An 18,496-nucleotide genomic window follows, 5' to 3' on the forward strand; every position below is an offset into this window, starting at 1 on the left:
AAACAGCTGCACTGAATATTCCACAGAAAAATTATTAAGATACCTTTAATCCACTGGGAGTGATCAGAGGATCTGACTGAAGAATACTTTTGCTGATTTGACAGCATTAGTTCTCAAACATCAAAGGAATTATTGTTCCAGCTAGTACTTCCAAGCTAGACTTGAGAATTCACCAACATATTAAATTCAGGCAACCACATCAGCAGCACCCACTCAGGGCCACAGCCTCTTTTTGATCCCTCAAAACATATGCCTGGCCCAGATTGCCTGGCTGTTCTTATGTTCTTAGATCTTAATGCTCAACAAAAGAATGCAGTAACACTGGCAAAATAATTCAGGGCTTATTTAAGAAAATGAGCTGAGTGTCGTTGGGAACTCTTTCAAGCTTGCCTATGTGTGAAGGCTGAGCTATTGTACATACATTTGTTCTGGAGTGACAGGACTTAATTATATCTGATACGGAAGATTCATGAGCACATCTCTCAATGTCTTTTTTAAACCTTGAAACTGCTGTCTCTCTCCCTGCCTGCAACTGGTTGAGGACAGCAGTGCTGGAGATGGCTTTCTTTACCCCTGTGCTGCTTTCCCTATCAGAATCACACACCTCAAGTTACCATTAGCCCCTCTGGGGAAAAAAAGATAACTATCCCTTTTAATCTTTCCCTTCTGTACTCCCAGTACTGGTGCCCTATCCAATCTTGCTCCAGTCCCCCACAGATGCTTCTAACCTTTAAATAAGAAGTCAAGAGATCTGATCTCCCATGACACACGTAGTTCAACTCTCATTGAAAGCACAGTAGAGTCTGAAAAGCTTATTCCTACATCTGTCAAAACAGAAGGAAGATGTTGGATGGGAAGGACTTCAAACCCATTAATATCCGTAGAGGAACCTACTAACGGTTTTGCATTACAATTCAGGTCTAACTACTTTTCCTGTTTTCTGGGGAGAAAAAAAAGTGTTTCCCAGGTAATACTGGGTGGTAATCCTAGTGTGCTGTTTTATTTTACACCCTTCCTCTGTTGTGACCAACTTGCTGGAGTCATTTGGCTCTGCAGATGCCTTAAAGCATCAAGCCTTTGTTCATGTTAGATCACATCTGATTTTTGTTTGTGGCTGAACCATTATAGGCAGAGGTGGTAGACAGAGTGATACATTATGGCACCTCTACCATTATCACTTTCTCAGTATTGGAAGCAAATAAAGAGTGACAATGCTGCCTTCTAAAATGCCACAAGCTATTTGCAAGAACAATTCAGAATGGATTCCCTTTCATTGTTACTCAATCAGCAAGTGACACAGGACTGATGCATTTATGGGACATGGGATATAATATGCTTGGACAACTGCCCTCTTTCATACATTATGGGAATGACATGGTTGCCACTTCTCTGTGACTTGATCCCAAAGAACAGTATTATCTGAAAGTTATAATGATGTCAAGCAGGGATACTACATGGGTAGTCCTCACAGCAGTATCAGTGGTTTAGATCAAGCTATGAGGGCAACCATGCTATAGTGATAACCCATTAATAGATGTGTTTGAAAAGTGTTATTTCTTTTACTCAGAAGTAATCCAATTGTGTTCAATAAGGCTGTAATCCTATTTTACTCACCAGAAACGAACATCTCTAACCCATTAACTAGGAAACCGCTGGTGGAATAAAATAATAGAATACAGATTTAAAAGCCTAATCCCACAATCTCAGCCCATTTATGCACTATGTCGCTGAAGAGGAAAGGTGGGGTCTGAGACAGACCTGTGCCACTTTTCACCTTGTCAACTACCTTCAGTTGAAGAAGATGGTCGGTTACAGCTCCTGTTCCCTCACTGTTATCCAGTAAGCATTCCCATGATCTCAAGCTTACCAGGTGATGCTTGAGAGCAGCACATTGCTTCAGGAGTTGGCCAGGAATGAGTGCAAGCCTTAGGTGAGCATGGACCTCTGGCATGTACTCTGTGGAGCCACACTGTGGAGCCACACTGGGTCTCTGTTTTCTCTTCCTGCCTTTCCTTCAGGTTTTTATTTTTAGCCCACTACCTGCTTGGTCTCTTTCCTCCAACCACCCTGCATCTCAGTTCCTTACCTCTTTCCCTTCCTCAATTTTCACCAAGTTTTCTTGCTCTATGTCTTCCTATTTTGCCCACAGAACTGCACCTATCCTTATGGTCAGCGTAAGCATTTTTCTTAGCCATGCAAGTCTTTGGCATTTCAAGAGCTACTGATGTGAACATTCTATTGTTGACTCAAGAGATACAGTCAAGTCTATATATGTGAATTCACTATCTGCGAATTCCGTTATCTGTGAGGAGCAAAATTATTATTATTATTAATTATTATTATTATTAACAGTATTTATAACAGTAACAAAATTGCCATCAACCTCTCATTATCTGTGAGTCTGTTCTTGTTATCCACAAATACTGTGCACTGGGGGAATAGGCTCAGAGAAGCTATGAGCAGGCAGGTGGGGCGAGAGAAGTTGCAGGTGAAGGATGAGACAATGGCCTCACAAGCAGAAAGCAGTGCTGGCGCCATGCAGGGAGGGGGAGAGGAAGTGACACCTATACGGTATACGGCGGATGGAGGAGAGGTTGCAGTAATTGTGTCCAGCCAATTATAGTCCTCGTTTTTCAGAAAGTGGTCCGGTTTGGGTCAATTTTCCACCTCAAACAGGCACTGGAATTGGCCCATGGAGAATCATCGGACAAATGTGTGTGTTTCCAGACTTGCCCCACAATCTTGGGTACCATCTCAGGGACTCCAGCTGAACTTTCACAACCCTGGCTATGATGCGAGGTTGATGATAATAAAGTTCATAGAGTGCATGGTGAAGAGGGTGACCTGGAACCTAACCCTGTTTTTCCCATAGGCTCAATGACTCAGTATCCGCTAATTTAGTATCCATTAAGTTTTCCAGGAACCTAACCCCAGCAAATAATGAGAACTGATTGTACAACTTTTACGCACACTGTTGTTGCTTCAGCTGAACCTACATATTCCAGTAGCTTTAGCACCACTACTTCTGACAAAAAACCAAAATCACTTCAGCCATTATAATATAGAGAAACAGCATGACTATGATCCATGTAATGAATTCAGACACACAAGGAATTCAGGAAGTTGTAGAATCTCAGGAAAAGGCCATGTAAGATATCCTCCACCATTTAATGCAAGACAGCAAGGAAAAGTACACCATAGTGGAAGTAGCAGTGAGGAGAATAGAGAGATACATGTAAAGATGATAACTCTTATATGGCACATAGGACAAAGAAGAAAGCTAGAAAAAAGGGATGATCCTTGATATGACTTAGCATTCTTATAACACTTGTATGTGTCTGAAGCACTTCCCAAGCATTTTCTGGTTCATTTCTTACAATGGCAACATGGTGGGTGGGTTAAGGCAGAGAGTGGGGAGCCTTACAACACGATATTCATTATATTTAAAGGAGAAATGTTCTTTAAGAAGCCACTCCGTGCACAGATGTCCACACATATATTGCAAGGTAGTTGAAACCCTAATTAATACAATGACTTGTACCCATTTTTGCATGGCTATGCAAATTAGATTTCTAACTTAGAGATGCTGAATTTTTCTGAATTCTCAGTTATCATAATCTTTTCACATCCTTTGTCATTCTTATTATATGAAAATGTCCATGACTCTTGGGCAATTCTAATAAATGACTGTTGATTACAACTTTTGCTACATTTTTCTCCAACGTATATCTTTCAATTTGTTTATATTCTGGTGCCCATTATTCTCTTATTCTTTATTTTCAAATATTTATACAAAAGAGAACTTAGAAAACTTAAGAAAAACTTGTGTAAAGTTGAGGTTACAGAAGATGCTTAACTGTTGCATCTAAATATTCTCCTCAGACAAGTTATAAAACAAGTAATTTTACCTTAACAAAATGATTTTCTTACTCTTATTCCAACCAAATCTGTGAGTTTAATCAATCAAAACTTGTTTCCATGTCCAGAACATGTCCTGTCTCTAACTATAAGTATGAGCTTAGATTTCCATTATGACTCGAAGAAAAAAAATGAAGGGCAGCACTGATGGCTAGAAGGAAAGGACCTTAACAAACGCGTATCATAACATGCTTACATCGGCTTCTATTTGCATAGAGTCCTTTTATGAAACATATTTTTGACAGTCCTTTTTACTGAATCATTATCTACATGGGTATCTTCACCATTGTCCCTAAAGAAGTACTTTTACATGAACCATGTCAGGCTGAAGCATTTAACCATAGACTATTTCCTAGCCCCTTGAGGTCCCCTCCTCTCATGACTCTTTTTTCTATCATGAAAAAGTTATATTCCTAATATCCTCCATTTCTCTGGCCGTCCATACATTTAAGCTGCTCAAATCACCCTGACCAGTTGCAACTTATAGACATGGTGGGAATCTAAACCTGAAGACTGGAAAGGGCAATTGTATCTCACATGGTCACAACAGGCCTTCCTACAACTTTTAACACTGTTGATCATGATGAGGGTTTGAGTCCAGTACAGATGCAATGCCGGCTGTCTGCAAAACAGCCATAGCTGTGAGCTCATGAACAGGGCAAACTAACAGGTTACAAGGGACTTTCATGTGGTAGTTTAGCCAGGGAGTGCAGACATTGCTGGTACGTCTACACTCCCAAGCAAGATAGACAACATGGAGAATGAGAGAACCATGGTAGTGACCTGCAAAGTATGTGCCATGTTTGTTCTCCTGCCTGAAGAGGATGCACACTACACTTGTTTAAAATTCCAATCTAGTCACTAGAAAAATTTCCTAACTGTAACAGTTGTCCAGTATTGGAACAGTCTGCCACGATAGGAGGTTTTCAAGCAGAGGCAGGATAGTCATCAGCAGGGATGCTGTAGTTGCTGAGGAGGTTGAACTAGATGACCTCCGTCCAACTCCAGTATTTACGGTTCCATGAAAACCTGGTTTGCAAATCAAAGAAAATGGAGCCCCAGAAAGGAATCAGTTCAATAGTATGAGTGCCAATCTGCATACACAGAGAAATCTGAACACAATCTGCATGCAACGTTATTGCAGAACTGTACCACCTCCAACTGCAGGTTAGGGACTGCATACTGAATGCTTTCTCAAGAGCAAAACACACTGTGCACAGAAAACTAGTGTGCCAAGAAGAGTTCTAGGCTAGACTTCTCATGGATATGCTAGTTTTCAAAGTGTAGGGATTTTTCACAAGGGAACACTGAAATGTGAAACCCCTACACCTGAAGTTGAAATGGTACTAGAAAACAGTAGCATAGCTAGATGGAGGGGGAAACAGCAAGTACAGCAGGTGCCGCAATGTGCCCTGTAAGCACAACCTCCCACTCACCATTGGAGCCATTCCAGGCAGTGAGACCAATATGCAGGAGATGCTGTTTGGTTCAGCGAGTGCCTGCACTTTGCCATCGCTGCCTAGAATGGCTCTAACAGTGAGTGGGAGGGGCTGCATACACGGCACATTGCAGTGCCTGCAACACATGCATTTTCCCCCTCCCCCCCAGTTAAGGTACTGCCAGAAAAAATTGAATTATTTGATTCTGCTGCACGTTTACATTGGCTCATGAATATGGTTCTATATTCTATATGGTGAAAAAAATCTTAAAGCAGTTATAAATATACTATAATTATATTTATAAAAACATTTTTGAAAACGTATCCTCTAAAGGAAACAAATAAAATGCTTACTGGCTTGCAGTTGGTTGGTTTACCATTCATATCAACAGCTGGAGGTGTGAGATAGTCCCAGTCACGGCCTTTGTTGAAAGTTATAAGAGTTGTAACTTTTCCTTCTATTTTTTGATTGGCCAAAAAGACTCCTTTAACGCCCCTAACCTAGATTATAAGTACAAAATGAAGGAAAGTTAATATGCAGCATGAATGCAACTATTACATACAGATTTAATTGAAATTATAATCCTATGAACACAACACTACTTCCATCCTTCCAAGTAAACATGCATAGTACTGCAATGTATGCTTCCTTTGTATTGCATAAGAGAAAGTGAGTGTGACATAGCGTTATCAGCTACAGTCTTGAAATCATTTACTCTGACTGTGTTACAATTTCTCTAGAGTAACCCATCTTCATTTTTCTAAATTAAACCATCCAATCTAGGGATCATCCTGATCAGCCTTGAGCACACAGAACAAATATGTCTAAACCCAAAAAATGATACCACTAAACACAGGAATTGGGACAAACTCCAGAAGTTAATGGTAGACAGGGAGGCCTGGCTTGCTGTGGTCCATAGGTTCACGAAGAGTCAGACATGACTTAACAACTGAACAACAACAAACACAGGAATAAAGGAAGGGTTGATTGATCAATCATATGCACATGGCTAGATCAATTGTATGCACATGGCTAAGCCTGAAGATGGCTTTCTAAGGTTATATGCATACTTAATTTCAGTTTGGTACATGAGGTGCAAGAATCCTAACCTTTTGATATATCGTTTTACATAGGCCTGCTCCAAGCCCTTTCAGCACTGGACCTCCCCATTTTTTTTGCACCCCTCTCAGATTTCCCTGGTTTCCCCCACCACTTCCCACCATGTTCCCTACTTCCCTCAATGGTGCACTCCTACTTCTTGTCTCTCTGGCCAACTACTCCTGTCACATTGCTTTTTGAAAGAAGTGAAAAGACATGTACCAGAAAAAAAGAAGAAAGATAGCTAGCATGGCCACCACCCTACTGTTTCCTGCTCCTATTTCCTTTTTTTTCTTGGCCCTCCCAGAGAGAAGTAGAAAGGCCCAGTACACACAGTTGGGGCTACTCCCTACAGGAGCTGAGGCTTCAGCAGAGATGTCCAGAGTTACACCACACAGCCTGAAAGTACTACCTGTCAAATTTAAAATACTAGCAAATACAAATTGGGAGAGATGGATGCATAGATGCTCTGCATATATATTACTATCGACATATATACCATGTAGATGTATTAGCTATCAACTGAAATTCCACTTCCTCCAGTTCTAGGACTATTAAAGTCTATGGGCAATGCAACCTAAAACATGAGCTTGTCCCATTTTCAGACATGTCTTGCTTTTGCTGCAAATATTCCCTCTACCAAATTTAGCAACAAATCCTATCACATAAGTTGGGAGAAGGGAGGTCCAGCTGAAGAGACTATAAAAGAACTGCAACACTTGCAGCTCAATCCTACGCGTTTACTCTGAAGTAGGTTCCACTATGCTCATTGGGGCAAGTGTGCAAAAGATTCTGCTATAATGCTTCAGAACTTATATAGTCTCTTCAACAGTAGTGTACCTAGCAGGAGGCACTGGAAGCCCCAGGTCCCACACCGGAACATCATGTGGGGGGGTGTCTTGGGGCGACCCAGCCAAAACGGCCACTGACACTTTGTGAGGAAGCCACTTGGTCCAGTTCCTCAAGGGGGCCAGAAGGGGATGCATGAAGAAGCGGCCCCTCAGAACTGGGCCAAATGGCTTCTTCCTCATCAGGAGAAAACACACAGGAGCTTCGCAAAGTGCCTGTCACCATCTTCCTCCTCCTCTACAGGCTCCGAAGAGAAGAGAGAAGGAAGATGGTGGTGGACATATTGTGAATCAGAAGAACAAGGCAGTGGCAATCAAATCAGAAGCACAGATCTGATTGCCGCCACCCACTCTTCTTGTGAGGTTCCCTGGTCCACCAAGTACTGGTTCACCTCTGCTCCTCAACATTGCTTAATTAATAAAAACTATTTTGGCTGACTAAAACAAGGCATTTCTAACTAACTGGGCAACAGTATGTGCAATTGCAAGTAGAAGCTGCCTCTTAAAAGACATATTTCCTCTGCCCTATCTCTCTCACAGAAGGGAATGCCTCTTCTTCAGTGTTGCTTTCTGCAACCATTTGTATGAACCATTTAAATACACATGCTTTCCTCTTGTGTTTTATTTACATTTACATGCTAATTTGTGGAGACTTAACTAATTATTCAAATAAAACTTAGAATTAAATAAATCCTACAAATAAATCCTACAAAAAAAAGGTGTCAAGTGTATTTACAGTGATATGCATAAAGGAAAAACAATGCTTTCAATTCAAAACCTTTATAAGAGCTGTAAGTGACATCTTACCTCCAGAATATCTATTAGCACGTTCTCCTCAGGCTGCTTGGTACTCCTCACGTTCTCTAACACAATGGAGTAGGAGATGCCCTGTGGATCAGACTGGTAGAGGTTGTATGTTTCAGTCTGATACCACTCCTGGAGAGCCACAAACACTTGGCTCTCATCAGTGCTGATAATTTGTAGATCCTGAAGAGAAAACGATTGATGTAAAATACAGTGTACCAGAGAGTACAGAATTTGCAGCCTATTCATGTTTGAAATATACATAGGCCCAGTGCTATCCTGCCTGTGTGAAAGCACCACAAAGGATGTGGTATGCCTGCATGAAAGTGCAGAAACAGGGCCCAATCCTATCCAATTTTCCAGTACTAGTGCAACTATGCCAATGAGGCATGCGCTGCACCCTGTGGCAAGGATCCATAACTCGGATGTCAGTAACTTCAGACACCCAGTGTATTTGGAGCAGAAAAGCTGAAGATTAAAAAACATTTAGTATACTGGACAATATGCTAATACTGGACAAATAAGGATCCAATGAATTTGACATGAATGAAACAGGACACTGCACATCTGAAGAATATAAACAATCTAGGGAAGAAAGAAGCAATAGCATCTGCAAAGGGGATTTAATTTTTTTTTTTTGTTGTTAATTACACTGACTGACTCACATGGAATACTGAATGGGATGGATGTGGCTTGCATGGTTCATTTTCAGATACTGTCAAACAACAAGTGCTTGGGAAGATTTAAGAGATCACTAATGACTCGTCCCCTTGGCAATCCAAGTTGATCAAGGTTAGGCAAGAGAAACTGGACCCTTGCAAGCTGACATTGGTAGCATTTCTCTGGGAGGTGGGATAAAGTCCATTTGATGCCTAGTAATCTAGTAGCAGATTAAGGGTCCAATACTATCCAACATTCCAGCACTGGAGAAGCTGCAATGCAGTCCCAAGGTAAGGGAACAAATGTTCCCATACCTTGAGGATGCCTCTGTGACTGCCTCCCCAACACAGGACACAGTGCACAACCCATTGGCACAGCTGCACCAGAACTGGAAAACTGGATAGGATTCGGCCCTAAGAAACCAGCACTTGCAGCTTAATCTCTGGCCAACTACTGCCCAGCCTCCAACTTCACCTTTGGGGATTGACGTAGCAGAAAGAGTGCTTGCCATAGACCTTCAGGTGCAGTTAGTTTACTGGTTAAAAGTTTTCAACCTGGGTATTGCACCAAGTTTTTTTGTTTTGTTTTTGTAGTTATGGTTAATCAATCTAACCCTGGAGACTGAGAAAAGCGATTATGCTGGCCATACTAAACCACACTGCAACTGTTGATGATGATGGGATTGAATTTGGTTCAGGAGTAATGTGGGCTTCCTGAAAACCATTGTCTGCAAAACAGGCATCACTGTGAGGAACACCTGCTTCCTCCTAATCCTTCTGCTGACTTCTGCTTCCTCTTATCAGTTTAAGCCTTAATCCAGCGGTTCTCAAACTCTCTAGGAGAGTAAATTCTTGCGGGGTCGGAGAGAGGCAGTGACGCGATCCCCAGGATTGCATCGCTAAGGGGGCTACAGGGACTGGCATGTACTCAACAGTCCCTGCAGCAGCCTCCTGGGGTGCGGGGAGCCTTGTGCGACTGTCTGCAGGGCTCCCCAGCCTTCTAAAAGTGAAAGCGCGGCGATCGCACTCCACCTCCGGCAAACCAGAAGTGGAGTACGATTGCTGCACTTTCACTTTACTGGTAAGTAAATGCCAGTCCCTGTGCCCCCCTGCCTCCACCCCTTAAGGGGGTAGAGGCCAAGGCCCTCTGGCTGGGGTGTCGTGATGCCCCAGTTTGAGAAGCCCTGCCTTAATCCATGGTTTAACATCACATCTACACTGATACTAACTACATGATAACTAGGATTCTTACCTTAATCAGGGCTTTAACATGCAAACTTTTCAAGGCAGCTACATCATAGGTGCATTGATCATATGTATAGTCCTATGTAAAGGTGAAAATTTTCACAGTGCTCCCAAGTGCTACCTCAATTTAATCCTGGCAGCAACCTTGCATGCTTTGGAGGTATTTGTTTAGGAGCTGCCTTAAATATGAGCTAGACTTTACATAGGAAAAACAGATGGCACTTGCTGGCAATACAAAAGTGTTGAGGGGGAGAGATTATGTGTGGCTGGAAGTCAATTGGGTGGGTGGAAATCTGAGGAACACCATTTTTTGAAGGCACCAGTTGTCAAGCGATTACTTCTGTACAACTGATACACTATCTATGGAAATACATTTTCCAGAAGACCATATACAGACATTACAGTGTTGGGCAGAAGGTTAAGAACATAAGAACCACAAGTGTTTTGAAGCAAGAAAATTATTTCAGAAAATAGATAGGGATGTTATAAACCTTTTGTAGAATGAACCACTAAATGCTAATACAAATACTTAACTGAAGCACAGAACAAACCTCAACAGGACAAGGAAGAAGGAAAAAGAATAATGGCGTTTATTCATGATAAAATATTGTGTTACCTTGGGTAATGCATACTTTGGCAGTTTCATCTGTACAAATTCATTCCGACGGTAAGACACATAATACTTTGTTTGATTTGCTGATGACGTCTGTGGAAAAAAAAGGGTAATTTGTTTTTTAATAGATTATTTCAATAGACTGTAAATTGCACGAGAAATAAGTGTATGTATCAAAAATAAAGAACTCCATGTCATTGTAAAACAAGTGGAGCTGCTATAATGTAGTGGCTGAGCTACAAATCAGGCAGTGCCTAGTTAAAATTTACTTCTGTCTTGAACTCACAAGATAGTAGTCCCTTTCTCTCCCCCAGGCCACTTCTCTTGCTTCCACTTTAGCTCTCCTTCACCATCTCCTTTCTGCCTATCATTCTCTTCTTTTCCCCAGCTCCTTTTCTTATCTGTTTTCTCTGCCTTCTCTCTCCCTTTTTGGTTCCATATTCCCTCCAAGCTAGCTCCATCCATTTGGGTGGCTCTCTCTTTCTTCTGTCTATTCTGCCTGTGCCCTCCCCACCTGTTATCTGGCAGTCCTCTCAGGGCTTGTAACAGACCCCAGATGCTATAAATGTCATCTGATAGACAGCCAGTGAGCGGTCAGTCAGTTGCTTTGTGGAGACATGTGGCAATTACATCATCACTGGACACTTCCAGGGAAGCTCGCATTGTGCCTTATGGCACATCACAGTAGTCCTTTACCCCAGGCAATGAATAAACCTCGATAGATGAAATACATGACATATATGACTATGACATACTCTATAGATAAGCACTTCCTGGCTACTAGTTAACAAAATAATCATTTTCCTTGTATGATGCAATGTATTTTATTATGGGTGCAATCCTAACCAATTTTCCAGCACTGGCATAGCTGTATCAGTGGGGCATGTGCTGCATCCTGCAGTTGGGGGGTAGTCACAGAGGCCTCCTCAAGGTAAGGCAATGTTGGTTCCCTTACCTCGGAGTTGCATTGCCCTTATGTCAGTGCTGGAAAGTTGGTTAGGATTGCAGCTTATGTTATTCTATCATGCCTACACTGTATACAGCACACAGTCAGACATATTGCAGCATCATTTAGAACAAATGAAGCAGGAATGATTTCCTGAAATGGTCTCCAAGGACAGAAAATTACTCTCTCCATCTACAGGTGACTGGTCACAACTTTATTTCTTTCAACTCTGTGCCTTACATGCATCAGAGGTAGAAACAAGAAGATGGGATAGTGAAACATAGGTTACATAGTTCATGCAAGGTACTCGCATCCTACATCGTACTTTCACTTGGTTATCCAGGATTGCAAAAAAGGCCCTAAAATCAGCGCGGACCAATTTAGTTGCCGGCGATGTTGTGGACCATGTAGCTCAATCTGTACCTTGACTGAAATTGCTTCAGAGGGAATGTTACCATCCAAAAGAGGCCAACAAAGCTGGTTTTTAATGCATCAGCAATTTCATTTTAATGGGCCTGCTAAGAAACAGCATTCTGAGTTATGTAGCCACTTGTAAGCAGTCTCTCTTGTAACAAGTTTCCATTTGGGTTCTTAAGGTACTCATGTCACATCCCAAAGTTTTAACATTTACCTTTCATTAGTGAAGGAATATGAAGGAATTACCTGAAGGAATATGTAGTCATCCTGTACTGTCAGGGAGTTCTCGTCAATGCTGCCAATGAATGGGTCTGTCAGAGTTTTATCAGAACAATTCTGAAAGTCACAAACCATGTAGTGGAAACCTAAACAGAGGCAGGACACTTTTAGTTATGGATATGACAAATACATGACATGCTGTTTCAAAAATAGCATTTTTCTGCTTCTGCACCAGTTTAAGACAATAGTAATGGGCATGCCATAAAGGTTATGATCAACATAATATGCAGCAGTAAGGAACATGTGAATGAGTTTTGAACTAGTCATAAGTTAAGAAAAACTAAGAGTCCTCCTCCAGAAGTTTACGTTTCCAGAAAAGGGAATTTTACAAAAATTTAGAAACGTTGACCAGGAAAGGAGAAGGTTTGTGGACTGTCTTGCTATGATCTTGTCCCACATTCTCCTAAAGGGAAAAAAAGGCAAAGAGAGAGCATGGACCACCACCACTACTCCTGCCTGACACTCATTTGCCTTCCTCAGCAGCTTATTTTCTCATCTTAAAGGGCAGGTTCCTCATTTGTACCTGCTGAAGTGAACAAAAATTACTAGTCAAGAGGGTAAATACAGCTTCTGAGGAGACTGATGTGGAAAAGAACAGCAGAGATTGTTCCTCTTCCTCCTCCTCTAGACCAGGGGTCTCCAAATCCCAGCCTAGGGGCCAGATGCAGCCCACGGCAAGCCTCTATACAGCCCGCGGCCAACCTCTTGTCCCCTGAAAGCCTCTGGCCCACTCAACTGAACATGACCAGAACTGTGCTCTGATTGCGTCTGGAGGGTGTTCTGAGGACCAGAGATGTTGAATGAATGAGCCCAATCATTCATTTATTCACTCATTTCAGTTCCATCTTTAATTTATTTATTTAAATTTTATATTTAAATTTTTTTCTGGCCCTCAACATCACACCAGATATTGATGTGGCCCTCTGGCCAAAAAGTTTGGAGACCCCTGCTCTAGACCATACTTCCTGCCTGATCATCCAACCATCCCAGGCAATTAATCAGTAATTTACCAAAGGAATGGCCAGTTATTGTAACATAAATAAAACACATTATCAATATGGTATATGAAAAGTTAATTTGCAATTTCTTGTCAAACAAAATAGTTCAAAAACAAAACAGAAACTAGCCATCATACACCAGCGCCTACCTCCACTGGAATCCTGGATTTCCATATGAACCAAATTAGAATCCCCATCAACTCCATCAACAGCCCTAGGACCATAATAAAATCAAAGTTATCATAAGACAGCTACAGTCACTGGGTGGATACAAGGAAATATGTGGATTTAAATGTTCCCACCATCAAAGAAACTACGCATTATTTCTTCCTGTTCATGATTTATAAGTGGCATATCTAAATAGTGCCAAAACAAAACAAAAACACCAGAAGCAGATTTGGAAAAGCTAATGAAAGTGACCCTGTTTGCCAGAAGGTGAACCGGAGCAATACCAATCACACAGTTTTGTTTTAATGAGCTAACATTAACTACTAAAACTAAGATGAAAATAAAACTATCAGCTGAGGTAAAGGTCCTTTGGTTTCTCATTTTTTGCTGACTGAAGGAAACAGAGACAAAAAGAAAGTATTCCTAGCAACATTTGCGTGGCAGCACTTGTAAAGGTACTGAGGGAATGGGCGTTCTTCCTGACTGAGGTACGCAGTGCGCACAAGACTTCTCCCACTCAAGGACAAGGGAGGATCACTTGACAAAACTCCACTGTGTGTAAGTGTGCAGAGGCCATAAAAAAATTGTAGTTTTGCAAATTGCAGCTTGTTCTCAAACCAGGATCACAGCAAAAAAAAAAAAGCACCTGTGCTATTAATTCAAGTACAAGTTGCGGATTCTTTCCAACTGGCTTTGGCTCAGTGTAGGTTTTGGCAGATCAGCTGGCAAGTCTTTGCTCTCTTTCTCAACTTAGATTGATGGATGTTCAATGTATAGCTGTAATTATGGAACAGATTTCTTAGAAAAGACTGCCACTCTGCATAATTCAGTCATGTGGGATGTCACAATAAGGTATTTATGTCATCTACACTTGTAAAAATTGTAATTTGGCTGCCATGCTTCTTTGATTTTACTTATGATTACGTCTTCTACTGTTGACAATATTTGCACATTTCATATTTTTATGCAGTCTCTTTCTAAATTTTTAAACTTTTTTTTACCTTTGTACACCACCATGGAAGATCAGTTACTATTATAACTAAAACAACAGCATTTAAAAATATCATCTTATGTACCTTCAAACTAGGTTAAATCTCTTATCTCTGTGTGAGCAATATTTTCTCATTTGATCCCCTAGAATGTGAACTTTTATGTTACTGATCAAGACAGGTCTCACAAGTATTTTCCTTGATATATCCACCAAAAGATCCTCAGTCATATAACAGAAAGTCCTAACAAATTTTCTTCCATTTATCCCCTTACATTATACCTGGCAAATCTGTAAATTTTAAGCTTACCCCAATATGCTATTGTAGCCAGGATCTGGGGCTGATCCAATTTTCAGTCATTCACAGTGTTAGTGCAGGAGTAAACCATTGCTCAATCATCCAAGCAAACACCATTATTCAAAATTACAATGAAACAACTAGCTCAAAACATGTTGTTGCTACATCCTGTTCTATGGGGATTCTTTTTAAATGTACTGCATAAACAGTCTGCTCTAATTAGCATGAAAGGCTAATGTCTTCTGGCACTTTCGAATTACTTGGAGAGACAGAAAATAAGCTGGTCTTCACAACAGAGTATGCTATGAATGTGTGTGTGCAACAAGCAGACTTGCATAAGATATTTCTATCTACTATCCTAGATAGATATTTCAACTGTTCCTTCAGTACTTCTGTCGTATCTTCAGTGCCTCTTTCCCCCTGACCTCACGAGGGTAAGTCTGTGTTATAAGGATTCAGGAATCATGTTTGTGCGGGCTGATATGACAAAGTTTCATATTTACAATGACTTGCTGCACTCCAGATATGTTCCCATCCCTGCCACGTTCCACTATAATACAGATATCCTTCACTCAAAGAGTCTTCCCCACTGCCACTAAGGGCGGAATCCTAACCCCTTATGTCAGTGCTTTCCAGTGCTGCAGTTGGGTGTCACTCACGGAGGCCACCTCAAAGTAAGGGAATGTTTGTTCCCTTACCTCAGAGCTGCATTTCCTTTATGTCAGTGCTGGAAAGCACAGACATAAGGGGTTAGGATTGCGCCTTAAGATACCCTGAAATCCCTTATCTCTTCCTCCGTAGCTCTTCTTCTCCACCCACTCTATCTTCCCTCATCAGCCAGGACTGGCTCAAAGACAGAAATTGGAAAACTGAAATTAAAATTGGAAAATACGAAACCTACCTAGGAGCAGCTGCCTTTTAAAATGTCTCAATTGTACAAATATTTGAGATGGGGAATATAAGCAGCAGATGCATAGAAATTAATATGCTAACCATGCAACGCTACTATCTCAGAAAATCTTCAACAATCAATTTGTGTCATTTTTCTCAGTTAATCTTTTTTCATGTATTTCAGAGGAGCTACAATGTATCTCTTACCAAAAAATATGGTCTTTTGACACACGGTCCTGCAGGAGAGTCCATTTTATTCCCAAGTCAAGAGATGCATAGAGCTTAAATAAGAACAAAACATATTTACTAAAGTTCTTATGCAACCCATTTTGCATTGCACAAAAAAAAAAAACAAGCAAAAGTGGCTTGGAGGCTGAGAATAATGGAAGACAGAGACCCAAAGGATCCAGCAAACCAAATTATAGGCTGCAGGCTCATAGCATACACATTATCAACAAACTATGACTAACAGCAACATTTATGACCCCATAAAAGATTGTAGAACATAGGACTGATTCACACATGTACATTTATCACTGGATGAATGTCATATCAACACATTACTTCCTGGCATGAAGTAACCATTAAAAATCTAACACCATTATAATATTAGCTGATGTCACCTCAAACACAATGCTTTTCAACAGTTGAAGGGTACTGAGTGTAATTAGGTGATTTACATGCATCTTGGACATTTTTGCTGCAACAGAGTAATACATCCACCCCTCCAGAAAATGTATGCATGTATGATTCAACCTCGTCCAAAAACAGTTCATATGTTACTATAGCTAAATAACAGCAGAGTTACTTAACAGTATTCCTATAAAGAAGATAGAACATATTCTGATGTAACATTTCAGAAAAATCAACAGGAATACCACACAGCCCTTTGCAATTTTTTACCTGTCCCTCCTTAGTATAGGCAAGCACTTTATCCTCTTGCTTTGGATGAAAAATCAGGGTTTCCACATAGAAGGTAATGGGCTGCTTTTGAAAGGTAGCTCCTTCATCTATGCTAATAAACAGACTCTGATCCCTGTCATGATGGGAAGAGCTGACAAGAATTATCTATAAAACAAAAGAACAATAGAATGGTCAAGCTTCAGTATTATTTGCAGATATCTGGTTTGTCTTATTGTGATAATGCAAAGAAATGTAAAAGGTGGTATGCATGCTCTGAGCAGTACCAAGTAACACAGAGGCTAACATGATGCATCAGTTGAGAGATGAAAGGAGAGAGCACCACATTTGTACTAACTCTTTATCTACAACTTCAACTATTGAATTTCATACTATTTTAATAACTTTTATACTACTTTAAACCAACTATTGGCTTTTTGCACTTTTAGCACAGCTAGTATGCAGATAATTTTTTTGTTGTATATCTCTAAGGCCCCTCTTTCATGCAACTTCCATTTCTAGGCCTCTCTGGGGAGATAAAACAATCTGTTAACTAGTTTAAATTTGTAGGTACAAAACAATCTCTACCAAAAAATCCGATGTAAGTGAATCCTGAAGACCCATTGTGTTCAATGGGCTTTACGCCCACAAAAATGTGTATAGCATTGCAGCCTTACGCTCTGTCCCCTCCAACAGTTATTGTACCACAACCAACAAAGGACTCAATAAAATGGGTGCAATAAAATGGGACAGGATGGTACACAATCTTACCTCTGCAATGCGATCACACGACAGCTTCCTGGAGTATAAGAAATTGTACAAAAACTATTTATAGTGCAGCATCTTGGATACTGGAGATATACTCTGAAGCCCCTATTCTGGGGCAGAAATACAGGTATACCTTGCACTTTCATCTAGTAAGGGACCAGACCAATGACAAAAGTTAAAAATGGACAAATGTTGGCCTTTTTGTTTAAAGAGGCGAGACTTTGATGTTGCTGTGTACCTGGAAGTTACCCATGTGGAACTCAGCTTGGGAGGTGAAGCCTCCGGGCCAGTTTGCCACACACAGGAAGGGGAATGGCAGAGCCACCCTGCTGGTTGTGACTTGGGCAGGAGGCTTTGCCTCCCAAGCCAGGCTCTGTGCAGGCTGCTTCCAGGTGCTCGGCAAAGACAAAAGAGGAAAGCAATGAAAGTCAAGGTACAGTATTGCTGTATACATATTTTCCCTTCAATTTGTTCTAGTAATCAGAGTATCTTAGATCATCTGTATGCCAAGACACTTCCATGCTTTAATTATCTGGGAGTAAACTGACTCCTTGACGCATGACTGTCTGAGTTACAGATAGCTGCATCAGCACTTTTGTGCAGGTACAGTATATTCATGACAGTGTTGGCCAGCATAAGCCAGTTGTTTCAAGGTACATACATTCTGATTTCCAGACAGACTTAGGGAACAGACCCACTACATATGTTGGAGAACCAGTAGGTACTCTGCAGCTCCGTTTTGATGGAGAAATGTAAAAATGTCAAGTTTTGAGATATGTTAGTTTTTTGTGCATATCAAAATTTTCTGTTGAAGAGCATATCACTCTCATGTCCCATCAAGACTATAACCTTATGCCATATGGAGTAACCTTATGCCATATGGGGTAACCTTATGCTTAATAAGGGTAATTGTTTGCAACTCTAACCCTAAGGAAGTCTGCTAGCACTTGATTAAGGCTTCAGAAAATGCCCAAACTTAATTCCTCTGCACAACACAGATAGGTGCACAGCAATATTCCCATGTGAGGGTCTACCCATACCATTCCATTCCCCATCAGAGGAACAAACTAGATATTTCTTGACTGGTAAATAAACTGGAAATGACTGGGGTAGCTTAACCCTTGCGCTTGATTCTCCGGTATGATGCAATTGCTGTATTGTGATTACTGTGTTATGAATGTAAAAGGCTACAGCACAGGAGCATAATAGCACACTAAAG

At 40.9% G+C, this 18,496-nt stretch overlaps 1 protein-coding gene across 3 annotated transcripts in view; it reads right to left on the bottom strand.

Moving 5' to 3' along the window:
* The window catches only part of SORCS2 (sortilin related VPS10 domain containing receptor 2), a 165,846-nt gene that overhangs the window by 50,995 nt on the left and 96,355 nt on the right, over positions 1-18,496 (bottom strand). For all 3 annotated transcript variants that reach the window (XM_066623901.1, XM_066623900.1, XM_066623902.1), the window contains 7 exons: positions 16,513-16,677; positions 15,817-15,890; positions 13,414-13,478; positions 12,234-12,352; positions 10,628-10,717; positions 8,111-8,290; positions 5,711-5,857 (listed from right to left, as the gene is read on the bottom strand). In XM_066623901.1, coding sequence (XP_066479998.1) covers positions 5,711-5,857; positions 8,111-8,290; positions 10,628-10,717; positions 12,234-12,352; positions 13,414-13,478; positions 15,817-15,890; positions 16,513-16,677 — 840 coding nt within the window. The remainder of the gene's footprint in view (positions 1-5,710; positions 5,858-8,110; positions 8,291-10,627; positions 10,718-12,233; positions 12,353-13,413; positions 13,479-15,816; positions 15,891-16,512; positions 16,678-18,496) is intronic.

Source organism: Tiliqua scincoides, chromosome 4, assembly GCF_035046505.1.
Source record: "Tiliqua scincoides isolate rTilSci1 chromosome 4, rTilSci1.hap2, whole genome shotgun sequence".
NCBI classification, from domain to species: domain Eukaryota; kingdom Metazoa; phylum Chordata; class Lepidosauria; order Squamata; family Scincidae; genus Tiliqua; species Tiliqua scincoides.